The sequence below is a fragment of the Carassius carassius genome, chromosome 3 (genome assembly GCF_963082965.1).
Source record: "Carassius carassius chromosome 3, fCarCar2.1, whole genome shotgun sequence".
Taxonomy (NCBI): Eukaryota; Metazoa; Chordata; class Actinopteri; order Cypriniformes; family Cyprinidae; genus Carassius; species Carassius carassius.
Window position 1 is genome coordinate 35,372,797 of NC_081757.1, and position 27,773 is coordinate 35,400,569.

The window sequence follows — 27,773 nt, forward strand, 5'->3', positions numbered from 1 at the left end:
TCAGAAGGCACTAGCGTCGGTGGCATTTCTGAATTTGTGCACTGTGACAACTTTTGAGTTAAAGTGCTTCGCTCTCTACTTACTTTATTTTTAAGGATGGATAGAAGATCAGAATCAATTTGTTTCTGAGATGGCTTTTTTTTTTACCTTTCAAGAACCTGGTTTCATGTGCTTTTGGACAGGCTTAAGCTGAACTGGCTATATACTGACCAGCAGGAAGAGCAGTCTGAGTTGGATGAGTGCTTTCTGCTCGGTTGTAATTTGCATCCACATTCTAGATTTCCATGATGAGTCATCAAGATCTTCAAAGCAGCTGCTTTGAGATCGTATCACTAATCCAGCTACTTCTAACTTTACCACCATCATGAGTTTAGTTGAGCAAGGGTATATGGATATTTCAAAGGTTATTTCCTTTCGTAGGAAATTTAATACAGTCATTGGTCCTATCGTTGAAAACAAAACCTACCATTCCATCTAATCCTTGTAGGACCAGTACGTCTTTCCTGATTAGCAATTGCTACATGGCTGCTGGCCATGGCGGTACTACAGTTGTGCTAAGAGGACGTCTTTAAGGATATGTTCAAAGGAGCTTGTCTGAACTCTAAACTCTGATCACTGGTGGGCCACTGATCTGGTGCTTCAAGTCACAAATCACATGGTTTTCACAGTCAGTCTCTCCATTGCAGGTTTTTTTTTTTTTTGCAACAAAAAGGCATTTGTGGCTTAATCTCACAGAGCTTAGAAAAAAAAGAGAAGACCTTTTTTGCTCAATGCCTCTGTCCAGTATCTCTGTCTGTGCTTTTCTGTAACATGGTCAGCGCTGTCATCAAGAAATTCCAAGGCAAAGCAGCACTCAACTATGTTCAAGCTGTTCATTCCTTTACACACTTGAGAGCTTGTAATGTCTGCAAGTTGTTCTTGCAATTTTCTCCATTGTCATAAGGAGGAGCAGAAGAGTTTTGATATTGTCTTCCCTCTACCTCCGAAAGTCTGGGGTGTGTGTCCAACAACATGCATTGGGCATTGACCTGGCTGATAAGTCTTCCTGGTCTTTGATTCAAGAAAATCATCCCTGACCTGTTGGTAAGGAAAAGGAGTGCAGTCCACCGACCCCTTAGGAGTTATGCCCATCTCTCCATATGCCTGCGGCATTGTTTTTCCATCAAGCAATGCCTGATCGTTCATGCTGGGCTCAATATCCAGTCCAAAATTTTTTATACCCCTTATGACACAGTTAGAGACATTGCAGGCTCTATCCCTCCAACACATTCTCAGGTGATCGTATCAGCTCATTCAGGCTCAGACAGACACTTGGCCATTCAGATCCCTGTGTCACAGGCTTCAGTGAAAGAGCACCTGACACCTCTCTCTGTCCATCTGCCAACATGGAGACTTCATATGTATGTCAAATGTATCCTGATGGGTTTTTTTTAAACGTATGCCATCCTGTTTCTGCATGTTCAAATAGGAAATTGATTTATGACTTACTGGAAATTTGGACAAAATCACCATTTTATGACTGACCAATTGTTTACGTAGTGTTAGCTACTGATGCAACTTCTTATCTCTACTCAGGGAACAAGGGTTCACATAACTGAAAGTTAATAATAAATGTTTTGTTTTAGCTTTGTGCAACATATTTTACCAAATTCTGATCAATTCCATTAATTCTTTCTGCACAGTCAGCATAGTAAAACATAGATTCAGAACACAATAGATCTGTTTTGGGTCTATTCATTTTATTGATCAATACTGTATATCAATATAATCACAATACATTTACATTGAGTCATTTAATAGATGCTTTTATCCAAATTGACTTACAAATGAGGACAATGGCAGCAATCAAAATCAACAACAGAACAATATGCAAGTGCTATGACAAGTCTCAGTTAGCCTAATGCAGTACACATAGCAATATATAATAAATAAAAAGAAAACAGATATAATAGAAAAAGAATAGAACAAGCTAGTGTTAGTTACCTTTGTTAATGCTTTTTGTTAATTGTATGACAATACCAGTATATACTTAATATCCATATGTGGATGTTGTGCTTATTTGATAGAAACAGTTAGTAGATTATGTGTGTTGATTAATTATTTGATATAGATAATTAGGCTGATGTCATTGTCATCTCTTCATCTCTCTCTCTCTCTCTCTGTCTAGTCTGGTCTCACACCAATCCATGTGGCAGCCTTCATGGGTCACCTCAACATTGCCCTTTTACTACTGCAGAATGGAGCCTCCCCTGATGTCAGCAATATAGTGAGTGTCTTCCATCATGGAACCTTAAAAGTGGTCAAACTTGACTTACACATAGCGCTTAATACAACTATGCATAAATATTTATAGTTTATAAATATTCATCAGTATACTAAATTAAATTTAACTTTGGTGCAAAGCATTTCTAGAAATGCATTTTCATGGCTTAAAGGTAGAATAATGAAGATGCCTATACCTACCTTTTAAAACTGGCTTTGTGTCTTAATTATTTAAACCGGGCGGTTAATCTAAGAAAAAAGGTTAGAAATCTCTGGTCTAGAGCATGAAATAGTGTACTCTATCTGTATTCTAAGCGTGGAGAGACTGCTTTGCACATGGCTGCCCGTGCTGGACAGATGGAAGTTGTTCGCTGTCTTCTGAGAAATGGAGCCATGGTGGATGCAAGAGCAAGGGTAAGACAAAGGCATACTTCAACACTGCATGTGTTCACTTAATATTAATATTTATCCAATACTTCTGTCTTATTTGAGAGTGAATATGTATTCCAACTGTATTGCAATGCCAAAAGTAGTGGGTTACTACTATATGCTTTTAGGGGTCTGTTAGAGCAAGGTGGTCTGAGGCTGGTAAAATGCAGATACTTAGCCCATGTGTAATACAATGTAATGACAACAGATTAAGAAATTGCTGAAATTAAACTTAAAACTTTAACACATTGTTCTCAAAATGTGCCTATATGAACCTATGTACCAATATCACACTTCTCACCCATCAGGAAGATCAGACACCACTTCACATTGCATCTCGTCTGGGTAAGACAGAGATTGTCCAGCTCCTGCTACAACACATGGCTCATCCAGATGCAGCAACCCTTAATGGTTACACCCCCCTTCATATCGCTGCACGCGAGGGGCATCTGGACGTTACTTCGGTGCTGTTGGAGGCTGGCGCTTCTCACTCTTTAGCTACCAAGGTGAGTGATAGCCAGATTTTACCTCCCTGATGAAAAAAAAAACTATTTATACCAGCAGTAGTCGAATTGACATTCCGAGGTATTTTATCCCTCGATAACAACTTGTAAAAGCTAATAACACATGCTCATCCGGGTAACAGCAGTCGGCGCTGTACTCTTGCTTGAACTATTTTTATCTTGGTGGAAGCTTTGCTTTTGTTTTGCTAATAAAATATTAAAACTTTATTCAAAATGGTGTACAATTGTTTAATTATGTCATCCCGGTAATGCGGACTGTCTCTAGTTTAATAAAAACGCAGCTTCTGCCATTGCTACGATTGTTTTGGATTATAAGATAACTAACAAACTGGTAAGGTTTTAAAACATTTTTGTCTTAATTATTTTATTGCCTTAATTATTTTGTGGTGAAATGTTGTGTAATACGTGATTTGACTTCACCTTAAATCTCTGTTCACAGTAGTTTGAATTGCTGTCTTCAAGGAAGCTTTGTGTTCAAATATTTCAACTCAAATATTTTGTGTCTGATTATTTACTTATGTAGCAAGTAGCCATGTAATAAGTGGGATAATGTAAATCCAGCTGGTTGTTCTAACAGAATAAACCCCTTCAGGCTGATACAAGACCTGATCACCCTGTCGGGGTTTATTCTGCGAGAACAACCAGCTGGATGTACATTATCCCTTACATAATAATTGCTAAATGTGTATATCTTTTAAAAATGATTTTATTTAGTGAAATATTTGCCTTAGTAAACGAAATATTATCTATAAACCTTTCAAATGGAGGAATTTTTGTCAATATTGATAATTAAACAATATTTTGCTAAATGAGCTTTTGTGCTGAAACTTTGCCTGCTATTGGGCTGGTTTAAGCCTGTCAAGGAAAAATAATGATGCCAATAAAACCACCAGTAGGTGGCAGCAAGCCCTTGTTTTGATAAATGATTGAATCATTTAAATCAAATTACTCGTTCAAAACGGTTAATTCGATTAGAAACCTAACAAGCCTGTGTCCTATGTGCATAATATCCATTCCAAAATTCTGTGTGATATAATAATAATAATAATTCATTACATTTATATAGCGCTTTTCTAGGCACTCAAAGCGCTTTACATAGTCTGGGGGTATCTCCTCATCCACCACCAGTGTGCAGCATCCACCTGGATGATGCGACGGCAGCCATAGTGCGCCAGAACGCCCACCACACACCAGCTTATTGGTGGAGAGGAGACAGAGTGATGAAGCCAATCAGCAGATATGGGGATTGTTAGGAGGCCATGATGGTCAGAGGCCAATGGGCGAATTTAGCCAGGATGCCAAGGTTACACCTCTACTCTTTTCGAAAGACATCCTGGGATTTTTAATGACCACAGAGAGTCAGGACCTCGGTTTAACGTCTCATCCGAAGGACGGTGCTTGTTGACAGTATAGTGTCCCCATCACTACACTGGGGCACAAGGACCCACACAGACCACAGGGTGAGCACCCCCTGCTGGCCTCACTAGCACTTCTTCCAGCAGCAACCTAGTTTTCTCAGGAGGTCTCCCATCCAGGTACTGACAAGGCTCAGCCCTGCTTAGCTTCAGTGGGAAACCGGTCTTGGGCTCCATGGTGATATGGCTGCCGGCTAATTACTTATATCTACTGCTTCAGTTCACTGGGCCCAGGGCAAAATTGTGGGCTCTATACACTTATCTATCTCAAAACATATTTAGTTTGCCCATCTTCTCACAGGGCCCAGAGCAGTTGGCCACCTGACAGTATGGTAGCTTATAGAAAATATATATTGTAATAATTTTACAATAATTTGTGACTTACTTTGAATTTTTATATTATTAGCTTTTAATGATTTTGTTTAGAATATATTTAGGCTTGATTTACAGAATATTAGTATTGTGTATAATGTAATGTACATATAGTTAGGTTAATATGTTTGATAAGGATCAGTTGACTTATCTGTATTTTGCATTTAAATATTTGCAGAAAGGGTTCACTCCTTTACATGTGGCATCAAAATACGGTAGCCTGGATGTGGCAAAACTACTTCTACAGCGGCGGGCACCCCCTGACTTTGCTGGGAAGGTAGGCCCAAGCAAACTAATTTTGAAATTTTTTGATCTGTTTTTAAAACACTGTTGCAAATTTTAAGATTAAGACAAAATGATTAAGTGTGCAGTATATATATATATATATATATATATATATATATATATATATATATTAATGTTTTTTTTTTATAAATATTTACACGACTGGTTGGTTTTAGCCTAATTCATAGAATTTTTGGAATGTTGTTTAAAAGAAATACATTGAGGCTATGTTGACTGCAAGAGTACTGGTAAGCATTGTTTCATTACTGATAACATTTTTTTAAGAAAAAGAAACAATTTGTTTTCTTCCTTTTTTCTTTAATAAGGAACCAGGTTTTGATTGCTCTCAAGCTTGCACTCTAATCTAGACGATAACTTTACCTTCAAACTTACCACGCTGTAACAATCCCTGTTAACACTGCTTTTTCATCAAATATTCCATGTGTCATCAGGTTTGATTTAATGCTTTTTGCAATGCTAACAGTTCTCCCTTAATCATGTTGCACTGGCCATCATCCCAGCAGAATGGTCTTACTCCTCTACATGTCGCTGCTCACTATGATAACCAGAAGGTGGCGCTCCTGCTTTTGGACAAAGGAGCATCTCCCCATGCCACAGCCAAGGTGAGATGATGTCATCTTAAAATATATATGACATGCTTTTTTTCTTTTAAATTTAATTTAACATTTCTTTTTTCTGTTACAAACTCTCTGTAGCTTCACCAGCCTAACTGTCCTCTGTGTCTTTTCTCTGTTCATGTAGAATGGATACACTCCCCTTCATATAGCAGCAAAAAAGAATCAAATGGAAATAGCTACAACACTCCTACAGTATGGAGCTGAGACCAACATCCAGACCAAACAGGGTGTGATGCCGCTCCATCTTGCTTCCCAAGAGGGACACAGTGAGATGGTAGCTCTGCTTCTGCAAAGAGGAGCTAATGTCAGTGCACCCACTAAGGTGAATGATTATGAAAATACTTCAAATCACTTCAAATATCAAATAAATTTAAACACAGTAAAAAATACATTTGAGGCAGAGTTTGCAAAATTGCATTAGGCAGTTTAAAACATTGAATGATAATTAAATATGCTCTCCATCAATTTGAAATATGATAAAATTAGCTATGTGGTCTTTTGTGTTTCCATACTTTGAAACATTATCACAATAAAGCAAATGACATTTGAAATAAGACAAAGATACAAAATCAAATGAATCCAGTGGAATAATTTACATTACAGAAGAGCAAAAAAAATATATATATATATATAATAAAAAAAAAACAAATATAACAAATAACAATGAGACAAAGCAATGCAACAATTGTGTGGTTTTTAATAGTTTTATATATACTCTGTGGTCATGTATGTAAAATGGAAGAACAGGTAAGAAATTTTGTACCTATTAAGAGGCGATCTTCCATTTAATATGACCTCTTGATGGATGTGTATTGTGCATGACTCTTTGTTCACTTATAAGCCCTGTATTTGTTTAAGAATAGCCAAGGCCAAGACTATTATTACGCTCTTCATTTCAGATTTTTTTGTGATGATGAACTCCAGCTCTGTTTTTGTTAAGGTCTCTGGTTTGATTTGATCATTTATTGATTTGTTTGTTTATTAATTTATTATTTGTAATGTTTTCTCAGAGTGGACTTACATCCCTTCATCTTGCTGCCCAAGAAGATAAAGTAGGTGCTGGTGAGATTTTAGTTAAGCACGGTGCCAACATTGACCAACAAACCAAAGTAAGAAGATTATTATTATATCCCAAAGTAAAACATTTTTTTTTCCCAATAACTATTACTGATGCTGACAATATGATTTTTATTTCAGTTGGGATACACACCTCTTATTGTTGCCTGTCACTATGGAAATGCAAAGATGGTTAATTTTCTGTTGAAGAGTGGGGCAAGTGTCAATGCTAAAACAAAGGTATTTCTTAATCTATGATTTTTTTGAATATTAATATAAAGACCATTTTATATTTAAATAAAAAAATAGCTATATAACCACAGTAAACATTGACCTCCACATAAAAAGTGTGTAATGTACCTATATATTATTTAGACAAAAGATAGCAATGTGTTATAGGCATATTGTGAAATATAACATTTGTATTCTTGTCAGAATGGTTACACACCTCTACACCAGGCTGCACAACAAGGCAACACACACATCATTAATGTCTTACTCCAGCATGGAGCCAAGCCCAATGCCATCACTGTGGTGAGTAAATATAAACACTGTCACACACAAAAATGCAAACGTGTACTCCATTTAAACATTATTCAACAAAATCAGCATAAAATGGACCCTTTAGACATTTGTAATACATATTCCCCTGGAATGGAGAAAAAATCCTCAAAGAAAAAGAAAGCAAATGTCTAATCTCCTTGTTGATGTTATGTCCTCTACTGTGTAGAATGGAAACACCGCTCTTGCCATCGCACGTCGCCTTGGTTACATCTCTGTGGTTGACACTCTGAGGGTAGTCACAGAGGAAATTATAACTACAACAACAGTAAGTTAACCCAAGATTGTGCATTTATATGAAGGTCATAAAAATATATGTATTGCGGATTTTAACCAACAACAACAAAAAACACATTTGTTTCTATGTAGACAGTGACAGAAAAACACAAGCTTAATGTGCCAGAGACCATGACAGAAGTCCTTGATGTGTCTGACGAAGAGGGTGAGTGTGACAAACTTCTATTTTATCGCTTTATTATTTTATTTTATTTAATAAATTACTTTATTTTAAAATAACTTTATTTAATCAGTCAGTCAATCAGTCACTCAATCCCGGAATATTTCTTCAAGTATGTTGGCAAGTCTCTTGTAATATGTATGATTTTCAGATGTGTGTAATCTAGTGTGATTGGGTTTCTAATGTGTATTTACATGGAATTTCCTGTAGTTCCAAGACATGTAGATGATGGGGCTATGTCTGATGACTCTATTGATTTTGAAGGTATAGAGTGACAGAGCATGGATTGGTGTGGTGTAAAAGCTCAACTTTTCTTAATGATCTTGTGGGTTTTAGTGATATTAACAATAGTTGTACTGTATATGCAAGAACCACGTGTGGCATGATGGAAATGGCTACTTTAAATCCATATTACTTAATGACTGTCTAAATTTTGTAGTGGTTTATTATTTTTCATGAAACATAATTCTATGCATTATATGTATTGTTTTATTGTTGTTGTAATTTATTGGAATTGTAGTGCAGCCAGTAAGTTAATAAGCAGTCTAGTAAACATTTGTGTATTTTTAAGTTGACAATAGCAGCTTCTTCTTTAAAAAGTCAACTAATTCCCAGTTGGAAGTTGTATAATATGTAGAAATTGTCAAATGTGTACATACCGACACAATAAAGGCATGGTTGGTATTTTTTTGGCATTAGATTTATAAATATCACCTTTAAGATTGTCATATCTTGGCAAAACCAACCCAACTAAACACATCAATATCCAGTAATATGACTATTGCTAGGCAGAAGCAGGTGTTACTTAGCAGTTAATTTAGTATCATACTAGTGGAGTTTTTGTTCATGTTTTTAACTTTATAAAAGTAATTTAGTAATTTTTGTTATTGTTATTATTTTATTGTTGTCACTACTACTACTACTAATAATATATATATATATATATAGTTTCTATTACTTTTTAATGTTTTATATATTTTTTTCACATTTTATTTAAATTAATTTAATTTTATTTAACTGTGCTTTGAGATATTCCAGTTTCATCCTTTTTTCCCATGATGACTGTACATTTTAATATTGTATATATGTACTAAAAAGTGTTTTGTCAACCTTTTGGTGTACACTGCCATATGCAGCAAATGATTTTGAAGCTAAGAGACATTACCTAGAAAACCACAAAACACAAAAATGTTTTGATTTTTAATGGTGAAAATAAAAGTGTGGATGTTTGAACACCTATAGGATCTGAGATCTAAAACAAGACAGTTTTTTTTTGTTGTTGTTAAATTGCTAATTATTTATTAATTATATTGCACACGATTTGTGTTGTTTTTCCCATTGTTCCACACTCTAGGGAGCCAATATGCAACTGAAAGCCAAACACCAATGTCGGTCTACAGTATGTCAGCTCATTGGCTTACAGCACAGGCTAGAGACACTGCCCCTGCTGGCCATACTGTGGCAGAGCTGCTTCATTTAGCCTACCCTTGAGTTATTGCCCTAGGACTGCTTCACTGTAGATTGCTGTCATACCAAATTATAGAGGCTTTGCTACTATATGCAATCATTAACAGATATAAATGGAAAGAATAAAGAATGTGTAAAGTAAAGTTTTTGTGCATTTATGTGTGTATATAATGCGACCAGGTTTTTTTTCTCTCTCTCAAGGTCTCTTACGTTTTAAAAAAGTGATTCTTTTATTATATGTATATATATATATATATATATATATATATATATATATATATATAATGCTTTAAATGTGATTGTAAATTGTAGATATATGGGAATACAGTAATAACCATCTATCTGTCAACAGGTGATGACACAATGACAGGTGATGGAGGAGAATATTTGAGAGCAGAGGATTTGAGAGAGTTAGGAGACGACTCTCTACCTGGGCAGTACCTGGATGGCATGAACTACTTGCGCTTCAGTTTAGAAGGAGGCCGATCAGACAGGTACATTAGTTTTGATACTTAATGAAATACAAGTTGATAAACAGAGTTCAATCATGACAACTCTCTGAACATTTTAGCGTGGTGATGGATATGACAATGTTAATGTATTTGGACTTGGCAGAACAGATCTGCTACGCTGCTGCTAAATTGCTGCTGCTATTGGTTATTGCTGTAGTTGTAGATTATTGCTGCTGCTACAAACAAGTAGAGGAACTTGCTACTGCCAATGCATATGGCTATATGGTGCCATGAGTATTTAAGACATACTGCTGCTGCACAAATAGCATATAAAATAACCCGTAGCAGATCTATACAGGTGGAGCTGGGGAAGGTGGAGGGTTTCGGAGAACTCTAAAAGCACGCTGCAATAATCTCGAGTGAATACTAGCCAGGCATTTAAATACAAAGCAGTAAGCTCATTGGCTGCATATGCAGCATGAACCATTCATGACTGAACTATATATTTATACTTGTTTTCGAAAACCTGCTATTTTTCTTGTAGTGAAATTTGTCAAACATAAAATTGGCATAATGTCATTTTTCATATCCAGTTCTTTCTTTCTTTCAGAATACTCACAGTTCCTTAATATAACTCAAACATAACAATGTATAATTTTAAATGCTTTTATATTTGAATGTATAAATTTAATTATAACTCATGTATTCTTCTTTCTGCTAATGCTGACATAGTCGCTTACAAAGGTATGTGAGGAACTCTGCACTCTCTACATATCAGTGATTATATTAAAGATGATCCCACAATTTTTGTTCTAATACAGTGTATTTTTAGAACCAGTTGCTCCTTGAATGGAGAGATTTTCATCAGTAATGATACTAACATGACTTTGAGACAATCTGTATTGTATAAAGTGGTATATAAATAAAGGTAAAAGACGAAAAGCTATTAAATCTTTTTCTTTAGTTTGGACAGGTCCTACACACCCACTCACCAAAGTTACTACCCTGCAAGACACTATGGGATGACGGAGGATATGATATACAGCAACCAGGTAAAGTCGAGGATTTTTTTGGTGCATGCATTTTTCCTTTTCTATAAAATAATGTTTTATATGAAGTTTTTCATTTGTGATACCCTGTGGTGGCCTTCAAGATTTGAAATGAATAATGAAATGATTAGTCAACTTTTTTATATAAATATTCAGTTTTTAAAGATTCTGGCTTCTTGAATTCTGCATTTCATGTCTGTATTAGTGGATAAAGCCCAAATTTTAACAAAGATGTCTGATGTTTTTATCCACTCCAGGTGTCTTCACTTGCAAGAGAAAATGAAAAGGACTCATATAGCTGGGAAACAGAAAACTTGGACAACATAGCACTTTCCTCAAGTCCTGCTCATTCTGGGTATGGAAAACAACTTCATGCTCCCCATCAAACACATTCTTAATCACACACACAAGTACTGTTACTCTATGGAATTATATTTGCTTAAAAAAAAAAAATGAACGTAACTTTATAAAACTGAACTTTTTCAGAAACTATCAAAAATATGCCATTACAAAAGAAGAAAAATACAACGAAAATGAAAAAAAAAATGAACTCAGTCACACAAATTTAACAGGCTTTTCAAATATGCTTCATTCTTTGTTAATGTTTTTCAAAGATTCGTTTTCGCTAATCCTGGATTCTGAATGCATTGCCACAGATTTTGCTTACGCTTCGCAGTTTTTCGTTTGGTGTTTTGACACAAACCTCTCGTGGGGGCGGGCTTAACAGTGATCTACTCTGATTAGATAGTGAGTGTGACGAGTGGGGCGGGGCCGAGGGACATGGGAGCGAGGCCGGGGGAGTGATTGGAGATGAACTACACCTGTTCGTCCCACCGGTCTCGAGGCCCATGGAGGAGATGGAAGGATATAAAACTGGAGCGACGACAGTGAAGGACGAGAGAGGACCAGGCCTGGGCTTTTAGTTGTGTTTTGGTTTTTATTTTATGCGCACCAGTCGTCCGTGAGGGGCTGGTGCGCTGTTTTGTGTTTATTTTGTTATTAAAATGTTTTTGATTGTCCGCCGGTTCCCGCCTCCTTCTTCCGGATGAATATGAAGGTTGATATCGTTACAGTGGTGCCGAAGCCCGGGAGAAGGAGGGACGCGCTGCTGAAGATCCCTCGCCGCTGTGGTGAATCCGCGGTGCCATCGAGCTGGCGAGGAGTGTGCCGCCATGGACGCTCGAGGCGGTGGACTGGAGCGAGTTGCCGGGGACGGGCGAGCTCGCTACCGGCCGCCCACGATGTGGAGAGACGGCTGCCGTCCGTGAGGGAGCGGAGGAGTCGGCGCCGTTCGCCAGGTGGCCGGAGCCTGCTGCCTCCGCCGGAACGGGGAGGAGCAGGGAACGGGGGACTCCTGCCGGCTGCCCAAAACCGGAGGAGCCGTCGCCGTCCACCGGGCGGCGGAGGAGTGTCGTGCCGTCCGCCGAGGGCCATCCAGTGCCACCGCCAGGCACCGCGGAGGAGATCACCCAGCTGGTGGAGGGCCGAGCAGCGGTGCGTCTGGGAACCGGAATTTTTTTTTTTTTTTTTTTTTTTTTCCTCTCTCCCCTCTCTCGTCTCTGTCGCTCCTCCTTCCATCTCCTTTTCTCTCGCCTCGCCTGTCCTACCCCCAGGTTCCCGCAGGTCCCCGGGAGCGGCCCCCCCGGAGGGAGGGGGGGGGGGGGGAGTAGAGCGCAGTCTCGGGAGTACCCCCCGGCCTGCGAGGGGCGATGGGGGTATGTGACGAGTGGGGCGGGGCCGAGGGACATGGGAGCGAGGCCGGGGGAGTGATTGGAGATGAACTACACCTGTTCGTCCCACCGGTCTCGAGACCCATGGAGGAGATGGAAGGATATAAAACTGGAGCGACGACAGTGAAGGACGAGAGAGGACCAGGCCTGGGCTTTTAGTTGTGTTTTGGTTTTTATTTTATGCGCACCAGTCGTCCGTGAGGGGCTGGTGCGCTGTTTTGTGTTTATTTTGTTATTAAAATGTTTTTGATTGTCCGCCGGTTCCCGCCTCCTTCTTCCGGATGAATATGAAGGTTGATATCGTTACAGTGAGCTTTTGATGGACAGGTGCTCTCTGACCTGGAAGTACAGACGTCACTCAGTGGCGGAGCAAGATGATGCCGCTCCGTGTCTCTCCTGAGAGGTCATCTTTACAGACTGAAATGATAGAAGGTCAAATAGTAGGTTTGTTTGAGATGAGCAAAATCTGTGCAGAACCGATCATCATGAGATGCATCCCGGTTAGAAAGGTGTCCGAGTTATGTCCACATTGCTCTGATGTCATGCTGATGTGTGCCAATAAACTCTCACAATGGTGAGGCGGCTGTGTCGGATTGAGCAGTCGAGCACAGTTGCTCTCCACCGACTGCGCTATTCAAAAGCATGATGGGAAATGACTGACTGAAGACACAGCTTCATGTTCATGACATGGGTTTATTTTATTAAATTTTTCTCTTAATTAGAATTCTTCCTTGTTATAATTTTCACTTTATTCTATTGTATGTTTGTGTGAATTAATAAATCAATCCATTAAAAATATAAATGCAAACATACATATCTAAATGGACTGTTTAGCCATTATACCTCATCTTTGTGTGGTTTCATCTGAGAAGTGTCAGGGTCTGGCTTAAAACAAAGGAAGAAATTGCAACAAAACAGATTTGACTTATATAGTATGGAAAAATACTATGGACGTGAAATGGTGGCAGAAACCTGCTTGTTTGCAAACATTCTTCTAAATTTCCTCCTTTGTGTTCTGCAGAACACAGGAGTTGATGCAAATGATGACAAAACAGTGGTATTTCGATTACATCCACTACGTCTGCGTCTCCTCCATTGCTGATGTTTGCAGGCGACAAAACAGCGAGATTCATGAAGTGTCCGACTTAAAAGGTCTTTTTTGGCCCCTCCCCTTACTGCAGCCACCTACTCTCGCCTACATTTCAGGCGAGGCAAGGCACATTTCAAACAAGCCTATTATTTACATTTTTAGTAATACAAAGCGATTTGCATACAAATCACTGTTAGAGCTTTCCAATATGCGCGCCACTGAGTGACGTTTGTACTTCCAGGTCAGGGAGCACGTGTCCATCAAAAGCTCACAATCTAATTAGAGTAGATCACTGTTAAGCCTGCCCCCACGAGAGGTTTGTGTCAAAACACCAAATGAAAAACAGCGAAGCATAAGCGAAATCTGTGGCAATGCATTCAGAATCCACGATTAGCGAAAACAAATATTTGAAAAATATTAACAAAGAATGAAGCATATTTGAAGAGCCTGTTAAATTTGTGCAACTGAGTAAGTTTTTTTCATTTTCATTGTGTTTTTCTTCTTTTGTAATTGCATATTTTTGATAGTTTCTGAAAAAGTTACGTTCAGTTTTATAAAGTTACGTTCATTTTTTTTGAAGCAAATATAATTCCATATAACTCTTTGTATTAATGGTCAATGCAGAAACAAAATTGAATCTGTTTACTTTTTTATATGTTACTGGTCTTCTTGGCATTGCCTTGGTATGAAAAGTTTTTTAAATAATATGCATACATAATCTGTACACATTTTTAACAACCAGAAACTTGTAGGATTGTGGTCTTGAAAATGCAAAGTTACTATGTCACTTCTCACTTACTGTAAGTTTTCAAACTTCATTCTCTTTTTCTGACATTTTCTCTCTGATGGATGGTATTTTGGTCTTCAGCCATTGTTCTCCATGTCATGACCATGACAATAGCAGGTGACTCCAACGTGTCATTTGACCTCAGTCCTCCTCTGCTCCTTTCAGTGTGCATTCTGCACAGGAATCACCAAGTCTGCTATCTTCTTGCTATGCCTTTTGGATTATTACAATTTGTAATAGGCATGTGTGTGTGTGCAGGGTTTCCCATGCATTGGTTTATTTGTGGCGGCCTGCCGCAATATCAACACTGACTGCCACAAATATAATTATAAAAATTATTTATATAAATGTATCTTTGAAGGGAACTGATTGTCTTCAGAAAAGTTTTGATGTCATTGTTTTTTTCTTTACAGAGCCACGCACATGACATGCAGGGAAAAATATCAGGCTAAATCGTGTGCACGATTTACTAATTCGTTCCCTCAGTGTACTAAAAAGTGCACACTATTGCGTTCCCTCGAATTACTATTTCGTTCACTTGATTAATAAATTGTGCAGACGATTTACTAATTTGTTCCCTCGATTTGCTAACACAATAGTAAATTGAGGGAACTCAATAGTAATCGTGTGCACGTTTTAGTACATTGAGGGAATGAATTAGTAAATCGTGTGCACAATTTATTTACTTTTTCTAGCATGCCATGTGCGGGGCTCCATACTTCTTTCCTATAATGCCTGAAATTAGCTTTCATGTGAGTGCAGTATTGTTTTGATTACAGCCTTTACCAGGGAAACTGCTATTTCTGCCACTTCAAAAGTGCTTCCTGTTGGCAAAGAATGAATTTGCACTTTTAGTAAGCCCATCTGCTGTTTTACATTTATATTATATACATATATATTTCCCCCCAGGGAAGTGCTGCCACACATAGAGTGTAAGTCTGTGGGAAATACTGGTCACACACACACACACACACAGACACACACACACATATTTACTGCCTAAATATGCTAAAAGGCACTGCAAGTTTGAAGTCATTGAATGTTATTTGTCATTTCACAAACATTTTTTGGAGACTAACACAGTATTTGTCTGTTTCTCATTTGTTTTTAATCTGTTTAATCATGAATTTTGTGACAGTCAAAACGTACCAAGTATAATGTAATATTACACCATTACTGTAGCATATTATTATTATTATTATTATTATTATATTATGTTTATATATATATATACACAAAAAAAATTAATGCTTAATTTTAATTTAAATATATCAAAAATTCATACCTATAAAAATTGAGCCATAAATAAAATTAAGAAGAAGAAAAAAATGTTTTCTTTGAAAGAACAATAGTAGATTGTGCATTTTGTTTCAGGAACAGAAAATAGTCTCTGATAATTTGTTTAATCATGACCTGCATTCTTTGAGGATTGATTTTTAAAGAATAAGAATGCTTGTGTTGGTGTACAAAGATTCAGATTAACCAAGTTAACTACTGAAAGTGAATTAAGTACATTACCATAACTAGCACAAAATTGATTGCATAAGAATTTTAATTCTCGCAATATATAGAATTTTCATATACATAAACATGTTTGCTATGCATGTTGTGTCTCTAGGATTGCATATACACATTTCCTGACAATTTGTGCAGGTGTTGTGTGTGTGTTTGCATGAAAATCAAACACTGATATATGTTGTTGTGACAATGTTTATGTATTTTAATATCCACCGGTATCTCATGGGAATTTGTATGTATTTTACATAGTGTTGTTTTGTAGTTCTGTAGTAAATGTAGTTCCCTATCTCTCGGTCACTACAAGTTATATTGTGTCGACATATGGGGATTCACTTTGGAGCCCCAATCATCTCTGACTTTAAGAGAAAACGCCAATGAAATTTGGCTAGTGTATTTTACATACCTGAGCAACTCCCCGTGCATACGGATATAAATAGGCAACAGGTGCATCCACTCTTCAGATTTTTGCTTCAGAGCCGAGTCGATGAACGTGTTTGATCTCCACAAAACCATTTAATCATTATGTCTAGAAGCTGTTCTGGTTGTTGTGATGGTGCAAACAGCAGTGCCTCTGTCTGCAGCGATTCCCCTGGGCACTTCAATTAAAAGAGCAGATTTCCTAAAAAAGCAAATCATGGATGACTCACATCTTTTTAAAGATGCCGTTCCATCCATGTTTTCTTGGTTGTGGTCATTTCCTATCCTTCGTCGACAGTCACAATCAATGTCTAGGCATCCAGCATGCTAAAGCTGTGTTTTTGGATGGTTCATGTGTTCAATGTAAAAGTACGACCATGGCAGCACTGCAATTGTGCCTCTCTCTCTTCACAGGGATGGTATGGGCTCTCTCTGTCACTACCCTCCCTGGCTTCTCTGCCACAAAAGAGAACCATCGGCTAGTGCTCCGGGCCATCACCCCCCGTCTGCCAGCCGGCCCCCTAAATCGTGGAAAAACCTCAGCGAGATGCACATGTATCATGCGAGGAGATTTCTGTCCTCCTGGCAAAGGGTGTGGTACCTCCAGCCGAGATGAGGCAGGGGTTTTACACCGCCTACTTCATCATACCAAAGAAGGTCGGTGGCCTTCAGCCAATCCTGGATCTGTGAGTCTTGAATTGGATCCTTCACAAGCTCCCGTTTCAAGGTGCTGACACAGAAGTGCATTATTAGATACAACCAACACCAAGATTAGTTTGCAGTGGTTAACCTGAAGGACTCTTACTTTCATGTTTCGATTCTTCCTAGACACAGTCTGTTCCCACAGTTTGCGTTCGAGGGACAGGCATGACAGTACAGGGTCCTCCTTCTTAGGGCTTTCTCTGTCCCCTGTGTCTTTACAAAAGTTTTGGAAGGCGCCCTTGTCCCGTTATGGGAATTGGGCATCAGTATCCTCAGCAATCTCGAGCATGGCCTGTACACGTGAGAACAATTGTGCGATCACAGGCACCTGGTGCTCTGGCACCTCAGCCAGTTGGGTATTTGGGTTTGGCTCCTGGGAAGAGATTCTCTTTTCTCAGTGTGGAGTTAGAAACTGTGAGAATGACGGCATGTCTCGCCAACAAGCATGCCCATTCCATGCTGAACTGCTTGAGTTCCTTCAGAGGCAGGACACTGAAACACTTTCAGAGGCTCCTGGGGCATATGGCATCCGCAGCCGCAGTCATGGCATTTAGACTGCTTCATATGAGACCACTTCAGCACTGGTTACACTCCCTAGTCATGAGGTGGGCATGGTGGTGCGGTACTGTTCGTGTGACCTTCGCGCCATCGTGTTGCCACTCATTCATCCCCTGGATGGACTTTGTCTTTATACGGGCCAGGGTGCCCTTAGAACAAGTGTCTTGGCATATTATTGTCACAATGCATGCCTCCAGTGCGGCCTGTTGCGCTACATGCAAGGGGAAGGCAGCATCGAGGTTCTGGACAGGGCCTCGACTGCTTTTGGCACATCAACTGCCTTGAGTTGCTGGCAGTGTGGTGATTTTGGCCATTGCCAATTGGCAAGCACGTGTTGGTCCGTATGGACAACACTGCGACCATCAACTGGCAGGGTTGTCTATGATTACACCACATTTCACAAACTTGCCTGCCATGGAGTCTGTTTGCAATCTGTGGTTCTTCTTGCCGAGAAGACCACCGGAGATGAATGACTGGAGTAGTTCCTTCTTTCCTGCAAGAAAGTTTGGAGCATAGACTGTCATCCTCCACCTTGAAAATGTATGTGGCTGCTATCACAGCACATAATGATGCAGTGGATAGCCAGTCCCTGGCAAAGCACAATCTCGTCGTCAGGTTCTTACTTACTTACTCTTAAGTTGTCCTGAGACCCTGGCCTGGATACATGCCCAAGGTTCCCACCACACCTTTTTGTGGGGGGTGAACTTGCAAGCACTGCTCTCGGTGGAGGCAGATCCAGCCTTGGGCATTGCTGTGTCCCTTAAGAGCATGGCGCATATTCGTGGACCGCACCTGGAGCTTTAGAAGCTCTGAGCAGCTCTCTGTCTGCTACGGTGATCAGTGGATGCCAATCCCAAGGCAAGCCATGCCCCTGGGGGTGAGGGCTCACTCAACACAGAGTGTTGCCTCCTCATATGCATTGGCGCATTGCACCTCTTTGGCAGACATCTGCAGAGCTACCTTAGTCCGAACACCTTAGTGAGATTTCTACAGCCTCTGTGTTGAGCCAGTTTCTTCCTGTATGTTGGGTAACAAGTAAGTGGTAGGAAAAGCCGGCCGTTGTCATGCTTGCTACGCCATTCCCCCTCACCTGGGGATGTGAGTGCCTTTTTTCCTCCTCCAGTTAAGTTCCCCACATGGCGAACCCTGGTTCAGTATCCTCCAGCACCCCTGGCAGTCCGACTGGGCAGAGCAGTATTAGTGTTAGCTTGCCCGGGTCTTCGGTCAGCCCCTTTACTGGTTAGGTGTCCATATTGCTTGATTCTCTTTGGGCAATCATATATGTGTATTCTGCACAGTAAGGTTTCCCTCTCTGTGAACCTGTGTCTTCCTTTGACAGATCATTCTGTCAGTCTCTTACATACGTAACCTTCTTTCCCTGATGGAGGGAACGGAGACATTATGTCACCATGCCACAACCTTGAACCATTGCTGGTGGCCAGGGACAAGTTCTCGGCTCCTCAGCATAAAACCTTAAGAGTGAATGCGTCTATTTATACCCGTCTGCACAGGGATTGGCTCAGGTATGCAAAATCCACTAGACAAATTTCAATGGCGTTTTCTCTTAAAGTCAGACATGATTGAGGCTCTAAGTGAATCCCCATATCTTGTCACGACATAACTTCTACGTTCCCTCCATCAAGGAACGAGGGTTACTTACGAAACCGAGACGTTCTACCACACATACATTTACTTGCGTTTGCATAGACAATAAAATGTACAATATTACCATATTGATTGCATCTGAAAATGTTGCTAATTTACACATGAAAACTGTATAGGCATACATATTTACAAACCATTATTTATGAATATCAAATTTATGGAATTAATGCTTGATATTGTACTTATGATCATGGAGGTTATGATTTCAGTTGAATTTGTTTATGCCAGTTGCTCATTTAATTTATTAATTTAACTTGATTCAAAATGTATCTTAATAAATCCGTCATTTTAAAGCTTAAAAATGAATAAGATTTTTGGAATTGTTTAACTTTGACTTACATGTGTTTGCCATATGATACAAATATTACATTTATATTTATAATTTAAAGGCAGGGTAGGTAAAAAATGTCTAAAAAACTTTTTTTCCAAATTTGTTTAAACTTTTTTTTTATATTAATACATAATTAAAATGTAAGTACTCTGAAAAAGAAAGTATAAAAATCGAGTGTCTATAGACCTCTCACGACAGTTTTAAAGACAGCTCATTATTTCCATTCACTCCACCCCCTCCCTTCTGGGCTCCTTCCAAAGCCTCTACTACGGCTCGCTAAGTAATGTTATGTTAGCTATATTACGCAGCTACGTGTGCTAATGACACATGTTTCATGAAAAAATAAACAAAAAAATATGTATGATCAAAATACAAAAAGAAAGATTTACCTGTCCAGCAGAAATAAAGCCATCAAGGAGTCACTTTTCAGCCCCTTGAGTTCCCTCAGTTCTCGCCATCGCTGGAAAGCCACGCCAATATTAACTCACGTTTTATTTCTTTGTTTATCCAAAGACTTTTTGTTCATTGCCTTTTTCTTGTGCTGTTACTGTCTTCCTTTTTTGCCTTGTTTGCCTTCACTAACTGCATAGGCCGGTACTGTGAATTTTGCTTGCTGTTTCTCTGCCATTGTTTTGGTATTCCTAGGATCCGTGCCTCTTGAATTCCTCAAATCAAACGTGCGCACGCAAGTGGGCAGGTCATGTGTGGCAAAAGGGTGGTTGCCATGGTTGCGAGAGAGTGACAGTCGCCTAAACCAATCCAATGTTTCGTCCCGAATGGAAATAATGAGCTGTGTTTAATACAGATTAAACGGTCTAGAGTCACTCGATTTTTATACTCTTTTTATCAGAGTACTTACATTTTAATTATGCATTGATATATATAGAAAGTTTAAACAAATTTGGAAGAAAGTTGTTTATACATTTTTTACCTACCCTGCCTTTAAATGTATATAGTTGTTATGTTTAGTTTTAGGTTTAATATTACAGTTTTTATAGGTAAATACACAAATAATGTTTACATTTTAGATGCTGTCAGTCCATCCCTATTGTACATTTCAGTATCTATTCAAACATACAAAAATATTGTTGTACCTGTAAATGTTACATACTAATACCTACTAAATAATACCAGGCTGGAATATCATGATCACCTTTTGAAGTGACTTGTGATTTCATGACATGAATATGGTTTTCATTAAAGTGGTTCTTTATTAAACATCACTAAACTCTTACTTCATCTGAAGATATGGTGCCTTTTTAAAATGCATTTTAACATTGTACATCCTCAATGCAGTTTTTTAGTCAGCTTCATGGTGGATGCCCGTGGAGGTGCCATGCGTGGATGCCGCCACAATGGTCTACGGCTGATCATTCCACCACGGAAATGCAGTGCCCCTACTCGAGTCACCTGTAGACTTGTGAAAAGGCACCGACTGGCCACCATGCCCCCCATGGTTGAGGGTGACGGTCTAGCTAGTAGGCTAATTGAGGTTGGACCCTCTGGAGCTCAATTCCTTGGGTAAGCAGCTATTGGTTTTAGTTTGTTTGGCAGATCGAACTGTTAGTTCAATTCAGACACAAAATAATGTGTACGATTTAAAATCTGAACATGTTATCTTTTTATATTAACTATTAAATTATCATAAAATAACATGCTAACTTTTAATCAATTCTGAAAGTAGTCTGGTGCACTGGTCTACACTGGAAACACCAGTATCTTGTACAGTACCTTGTACATTTTCTTTCACAAATATAAACCTGTCATTTCTGAATAAAATTATTACTTTAGATCTCAAAGGGACGTCTATTCTACATGTTAAATGACCCATCACACTTTTCTTGTTTTAAGTGACATTTAGGGGTGAGTAATAGACTAAAGTAAAAATTAAAATGTTTTTTCAAATCTTTGCTTATGATTATACTCCTCGAACAAAATTGATTGATTTTAAACCATACACATTTAATTTAAAGCTATATTTCAGCTTTCATGTATACATTTCCACTTTTACTTAATACTGAAACATACTTAGAATTGCAATGGATACATGTTACTGTTTCAGTGTAAAATAGGGGGAACTCCTGAAGCAGATCTAGAAAGGTGGTGCTGGGGTGGAGGAGGGCTAAAGGCACACAGTACTGAGTTGGACCAAGTTGGGGTGGAAATAAATAAAGCCTAGAAAGGAAATAGATGTTGATTTACTGTGTTGCCAACTTAAAGATGCAGTCAGTTACCCAGGAGAGATTTATGACTGAACTATACATTAGTTTTAATTCCAAATTAGATAAAATGTTGTTGGCAGTGTAAAATAAGAAAAAATGTAATAGTTATTATTAGTAGTATATCTAATAATAATAATATTCAAAAGGAGAAGTTTTTTCCAACTTTAACTTTTTTTTGCTGCTTTATTACTCATCTCCTATCAAAATGACTGATGTGTTGCTCCTGCATTTCTGTATTTACAAAGGTTGCAACACCTTAAGCTTTGTTAATTTTTTATTATTTATTTATTTTGCTAAATGGCTTGCAGTGAAATGTAATGTACCAGCAAAAATGTATCTTTCTTAAATTGCTCCATGATTTTATATGTTTTTCCCTTGCTGACTAACAATTGATGAATGAAAATCTAGTGCAATTACAGGGCTGTGTCTGATATTGCTCCACATCCTTATATAGAGCCTTATTTGGGGGGACAGCCATTTGTAGTGTGAAACCATAGTGGACATTACAAAGTGCACTTATTTAGTTCAATAATACACCTCAGCAAGTGCACAACCAACTTACAATCAACAGCTAGTCGCTAAAGAATACCCATTCACTGTCGTTGCATCAACTGAAATTCCTCAGTGTCGCAAAAAGATGGCATCTGCATCTTCATATTCTAGTGCTCATTCATGTGATATATTCTACACGTATGAACCTTCCTTTGGGCAGGATGTGGTCTCAGTAGCTTTCCTTCCTTCTCCCATTTGGGAGGAAGAGCATTTCCTTAATGCTCTGGTCTGCAGACAGTCTGAAAAAAAGAACAGAAAATATCAAAATTGACTACACAGGTTACATGGGGTGTTGGGAAGGTTACGATGTAGCCATGTTCACTTGTTACCTAGCACACAGTTGCTTGCCATCAAGGACAATAAAGAAGAAGCCTTTTACTATGCATCAGTGGTCCAAAACTGTTTTTCAATTTAGCCATTCTGAAAATGAGAGAAAGTACAGCTTGACTTTATAACAGGGGACCCTTCATGTACCATAGGGGCACATGGTTTAAAGGGGAAATTGTTTTAATTAAATGTTTTCTCACAAGCGCCCCCTTTGTGCACAATATATTAAGTGTACCATTTGGGACAGGGTTATAGATTAAAATTAAATTTTATGAACTTAATGAACAAAATAATAATTATTTATATGCAAAAACAAATTGTAATAAACCTAATTAAGAAATATATCTATACAGTACATATATGTGACCCTGGACCACAAAACCAGTCATATGTAGCACAGGGAAATATGTGTAGCATTAGCAGTAGCCAACAATACACTGTATGGGTCAAAATTAGAGATTTTTCTTTTATGCCAAAATTCATTAGGATATTAAGTAAAGGTCATTTTCCACAAATATATTTTTTAAATTTCCTACCGTAAATATATCAAAACCTAATATGCATTGCTAAGGACTTTATTTTTGTTTTTTTTTAGGACCCTCAGACTCTAGATATTCAAATAGCTTTATCTCTTCCAAATATTGTCCTATCCTAACCTAATATGAGCTTTCCATTGATGTATAGTTTAATACATCAATGGAAACGTCTCGGTTACGTATGGTAACCCTCGTTCCCTGAAGGAGGGAACGGAGACGCTTCGATAGACCAATCTACTTCGAGTGTAAACTAAACGAGCCAATGCACATTGGCATGCAATTATTGCATCCAGCTGCCGCTGATCACTGCGTGAGTATAAGAGGGCAGCAGGTGCAATGCATACCAGTTTTTCGCTGAGGAGCCGAGCCGGGGACCCGGCAGCTCAGCGGCGGTACAGCAACCATGGCGACGGGACGTGGCGTCTCCGTTCCCTCCTTCAGGGAACGAGGGTTACCATACGTAACCGAGACGTTCCCTTTCAGTCGGTCACTCTCGACGCCACGTCGGTGACCGACAAATATGGGATCCCTATCAAAGCGCCATGGGTGCTGCCCCTTCCAGTGCCCTGTGCGAGCCGCCTGCGCCCCTATTAGGTGTAGGCCGGGGCTCAGAACAAGTAGCTCCACTCACCATTGTCAAAGCACTACCTCACTGGGTGAGATTGGCTAACACTGGGAAAACGTACCCGGTCCGCTTGGAGCCGGGACGCTGCGGAAGCCCCATCCTTCCTGAAGGAGGTCTCGGAGGCAAATACACATATAGCATCCGTTTAGGAGTATACGGAGAAATTTGAGGTGATTAGAACCCTCTTGGGAAGGCAGAAGTCTGCCGGGGAAACACGGGCTCTAAAGCTATACCGTGGACTATACACATATGAGTACCGCTTAGGTCTCAATATGGAACCCACCCTTCCATGGTTCTCACAGATTCATCATGAAGGTCTGGCGCCGGACGTTCCGCTGCGTGCAGCTGCTTAGGGTGATGGAGGATCTCAACAGGGTCTACAATACGGACACTCTGGAGCGGTTTAAGCAAGCCGACACTAACCGGGGCCTCTCAGTGCCACTAGCCGTTTGAGGTGAGAACACAGGAGGATACCGGCTCTACACGAAGGCTATAGAACCTAGCGAACGTGTTAGGGGTCGCCCAGCCCGCAGCTCTACAAATATCTGTCAGCGAGGCGCCACGAGCCAGCGCCCAGGAGGATGCAACACTTCTAGTTGAGTGAGCTGGTCTGAGGTCCTGAAGCTTTGTGTCCGGTCTACGTAGCACCTTAATGCTCGGACGGGACAAAGCAAAGCCAGGGCTGGGTCTGCCTCCTCCAGGGGCAGCGCTTGCAGGTTCACCACTTGGTCTTTGAAGGGTGTTGTGGGAACCTTGGGCACGTAGCCAGGCCGGGGCCTCAGGATTACCTGGGAGTCAGCCGGCCCAAACTGTAGGCATGAATCGTCGACCGAAAATGCATGCAGGTCCCCTACCCTCTTGATGGAGGCCAGTGCAAGCAGGAGCAGAGTTTTCAATGAAAGAAACTTTAGCTCAACTGAATGCAAAGGCTTGAAAGGGCCCTGCTGTAGTGATTTAAGCACTAGAGACAGGTCCCAAGAGGGTATACAGGGGGGGCGGGAAGGATTTAACCTCCTGGCCCCTCTAAGGAACCTGACGATGAGGTCATGCTTACCCAGAGACTTCCCATTCACGGGGTCATGGTACGCAGCAATAGCGGCAACCTGGACTTTGAGGGTGGAGGGAGACAGCCTTCGCTCCAACCCTTGCTGCAGAAAGGATAGCACGACCGCAATCGGGCATCTTCGGGGGTCTTCTCGACGAGAAGAACACCACTCAACGAACAGGTTCCACTTCAAGGCATAAGCGTGTCTCGTAGACGGTGCTCTTGCCGAAGTGATGGTGTTCACTACCTCTTGGGGTAGGTCACCTAGAACCTCCGCGTCCCGTCCAGGGACCAGACATGGAGTTTCCAGAGGTCTGGACGCGGGTGCCAGATGGTGCCCCGTCTCTGAGTCAGTAGATCCTTCGTCAGAGGAATTGGCCAAGGAGGGGCTGTCGCAAGGAGCACTAGTTCGGGGAACCAGGTCCACATGGGCCAATACGGCGCTACTAGCAAGACTTGCTCCTTGTCCTCCCGGACTCTGCACAGTGTCTGTGCAAGAAGGCTCACTGGGGGAAACGCCTACTTGCGTAGGTCCCGAGGCCAGCTGTGTGCCAGAGCGTCCGTGCCGGGAGTTCCCTCGGTCAGGGAGTAGAACAACTGGCAGTGAGAGGTCTCTGGAGAAGCAAACAGGTCTACCTGAGCAGCTCCGAACCATCTCCAAATCAGCTGGACCGTCAGGGGATGGAGTCGCCATTCTCCCGGGAGCATTGCTCGAGACAGCTCGTCGGCTGTACGACTGAGCAGGCCTGGAATGTGAACGGCACAAAGTGACCTCAGAACCTTCTGACTCCAAAGGACGAGGTGGCGAGCGAGTTGCGACATGCGACGGAAGCGCAGACCACCTTGTCGGTTGATGTACGCAACGGTCGCAGTGTTGTCCGTTCGGACCAGCACATGCTTGCCTCACAAGAGACCTTTGAGACGATTCAAGGCAAGGTGTACTGCTAGCAACTCTAGGCAATTGATGTGCCACTGCAGCTGCGGGCCCGTCCAAACCCCTGAGACTGCATGCCCGTTGTACGTGGCCACCCAGTCGGTGGTGGAGGCATCCGTGTAAACCACAGCATGCCTGGAGATCTGCTCTAGGGGCACCCCTGCCCGGAGAAATGCAAGATCTGACCATGGAGTGAGGGTTTGGCGACAGGCCGGTGTAACTTGGACCCGGTGAGTGCCGCGCTTCCACGCCCACCTCAGGACTCGGCCATAAAGCCAGTGCTGGAGCGGTCTCATATGTAATAGGCTGAGCGGTGTAAGTGCCGCCACGGCCGCCATATGCCCCAGGAGCCTCTGAAAGAGTTTCAGTGGGACCGCTGTCCTGCTCTTGAACGTATTCAAGCAGGCTAGCACCGACCGCGCACGTTCCTCTGTGAGGCGTGCTGTCTGTTCGACCGAATCCAACTCCATATCGAGAAAAGAGATCCTCCACGGGAGTTTGCTCTTTTCCGAGCTGACCTGAAGGCCCAACAGGCTCAGGTGCCGGAGCACCACATCCCTGTGCTCGCACAACTGATCTCGATACTGTGCTAGTATCAGCCAATCGTCTAAGGGAAGTCGTGGCCTAATGGTTAGAGAGTCGGACTCCCAATCGAAAGGTTGTGAGTTCGAGTCCCGGGCTGGCAGGAATTGTGGGTGGGGGGAGTGCATGTACAGTTCTCTCTCCACCTTCAATACCACGACTTAGGTGCCCTTGAGCAAGGCATCGAACCCCCAACTGCTCCCCGGGCGCCGCAGCATAAATGGCTGCCCACTGCTCCGGGTGTGTGCTCACAGTGTGTGTTCACTGCTCTGTGTGTGTGCACTTCGGATGGGTTAAATGCAGAGCACAAATTCTGAGTATGGTCACCGTACTTGGCTGAATGTCACTTCACTTTCACTTTCACTTTCACTAAGTAGTCGAGAATGCGAACACCCTGCTCTCTGAGAGGAACGAGAACTGCCTCCGTGACTTTCGTAAAGACACGGGGAGACCTTGTACTGATATGCCAGTCCTTCGAACGCAAACCGCAGAAAAGGTCTGTGGCGCGGAAGGACGGACAAATGAAAGTACACGTCCTTCAGGTCGATCGCTGCAAACCAATCTTGGAGACGGACGCACCCGAAAATGCGTTTCTGTGTCAACATTTTGAATGGTAGCCGATCGAGGGCCCGATTCAAAACTCGCAGATCCAAGATCGGTCGTAACCCACCGCCTTTCTTGGGTACAATGAAGAACGGGCTGTAAAACCCCATCCTCATATCGGCTGGAGGGACCGGCTCTATCGCGTCCTTCGCCAGTAGGACTGCGATCCCTTCCCGCAGGACAGGGGCATCGGACGCTTTCACTGTAGTGGAGCGGACACCGCAGAGCTTGGGGGGGAGCCGGGCGATCTGAATCGCATAGCCGAGGCTGATGGTTCGCAGAAGCCAGCGAGACGGGCTGGGTAGCGCTGACCAGGCGCCTAAAAACCGTCCAAGCGGGACCAGCGGAACCACAGCCGTACCCGCAGTGGGGCAGCGAGGTGGAACACAGGGACCCAACTCGGGCGGCTTGTGAGCAGGCCGGAGTGTGGTGCGAGTGTGGGGTGCAGGGCTCACCTGGTTCCACGGGTTGGCAGAGGGTGCGTGAGTAGGGCCTTTGTTGACGCTCTCGAACCGCCCGCTGCTGCCATCTGGCGAAGGAGGAGGATGAGTGAGGTCCGGAGCTTGGCCGTCCGCAACTCTC

The 27,773-nt window shown here is 41.2% G+C and overlaps 1 protein-coding gene across 31 annotated transcripts in view; it reads left to right on the top strand.

Moving 5' to 3' along the window:
* The window catches only part of ank2b (ankyrin 2b, neuronal), a 165,959-nt gene that overhangs the window by 88,251 nt on the left and 49,935 nt on the right, over nucleotides 1–27,773 (top strand). For 18 of the 31 annotated variants that reach the window (XM_059536509.1, XM_059536444.1, XM_059536557.1 and 15 more), the window contains 18 exons: nucleotides 2,168–2,266; nucleotides 2,578–2,676; nucleotides 3,000–3,197; nucleotides 5,181–5,279; nucleotides 5,809–5,910; nucleotides 6,050–6,247; nucleotides 6,936–7,034; nucleotides 7,123–7,221; nucleotides 7,417–7,515; nucleotides 7,712–7,810; nucleotides 7,912–7,984; nucleotides 8,210–8,263; nucleotides 9,819–9,960; nucleotides 10,651–10,662; nucleotides 10,883–10,970; nucleotides 11,225–11,322; nucleotides 14,656–14,691; nucleotides 21,062–21,286. In XM_059536509.1, coding sequence (XP_059392492.1) covers nucleotides 2,168–2,266; nucleotides 2,578–2,676; nucleotides 3,000–3,197; nucleotides 5,181–5,279; nucleotides 5,809–5,910; nucleotides 6,050–6,247; nucleotides 6,936–7,034; nucleotides 7,123–7,221; nucleotides 7,417–7,515; nucleotides 7,712–7,810; nucleotides 7,912–7,984; nucleotides 8,210–8,263; nucleotides 9,819–9,960; nucleotides 10,651–10,662; nucleotides 10,883–10,970; nucleotides 11,225–11,322; nucleotides 14,656–14,691; nucleotides 21,062–21,286 — 1,919 coding nt within the window. The remainder of the gene's footprint in view (nucleotides 1–2,167; nucleotides 2,267–2,577; nucleotides 2,677–2,999; nucleotides 3,198–5,180; nucleotides 5,280–5,808; nucleotides 5,911–6,049; nucleotides 6,248–6,935; nucleotides 7,035–7,122; nucleotides 7,222–7,416; nucleotides 7,516–7,711; nucleotides 7,811–7,911; nucleotides 7,985–8,209; nucleotides 8,264–9,818; nucleotides 9,961–10,650; nucleotides 10,663–10,882; nucleotides 10,971–11,224; nucleotides 11,323–14,655; nucleotides 14,692–21,061; nucleotides 21,287–27,773) is intronic. The other 13 variants (XM_059536451.1, XM_059536476.1, XM_059536490.1 and 10 more) reach the window with 8 other exon arrangements.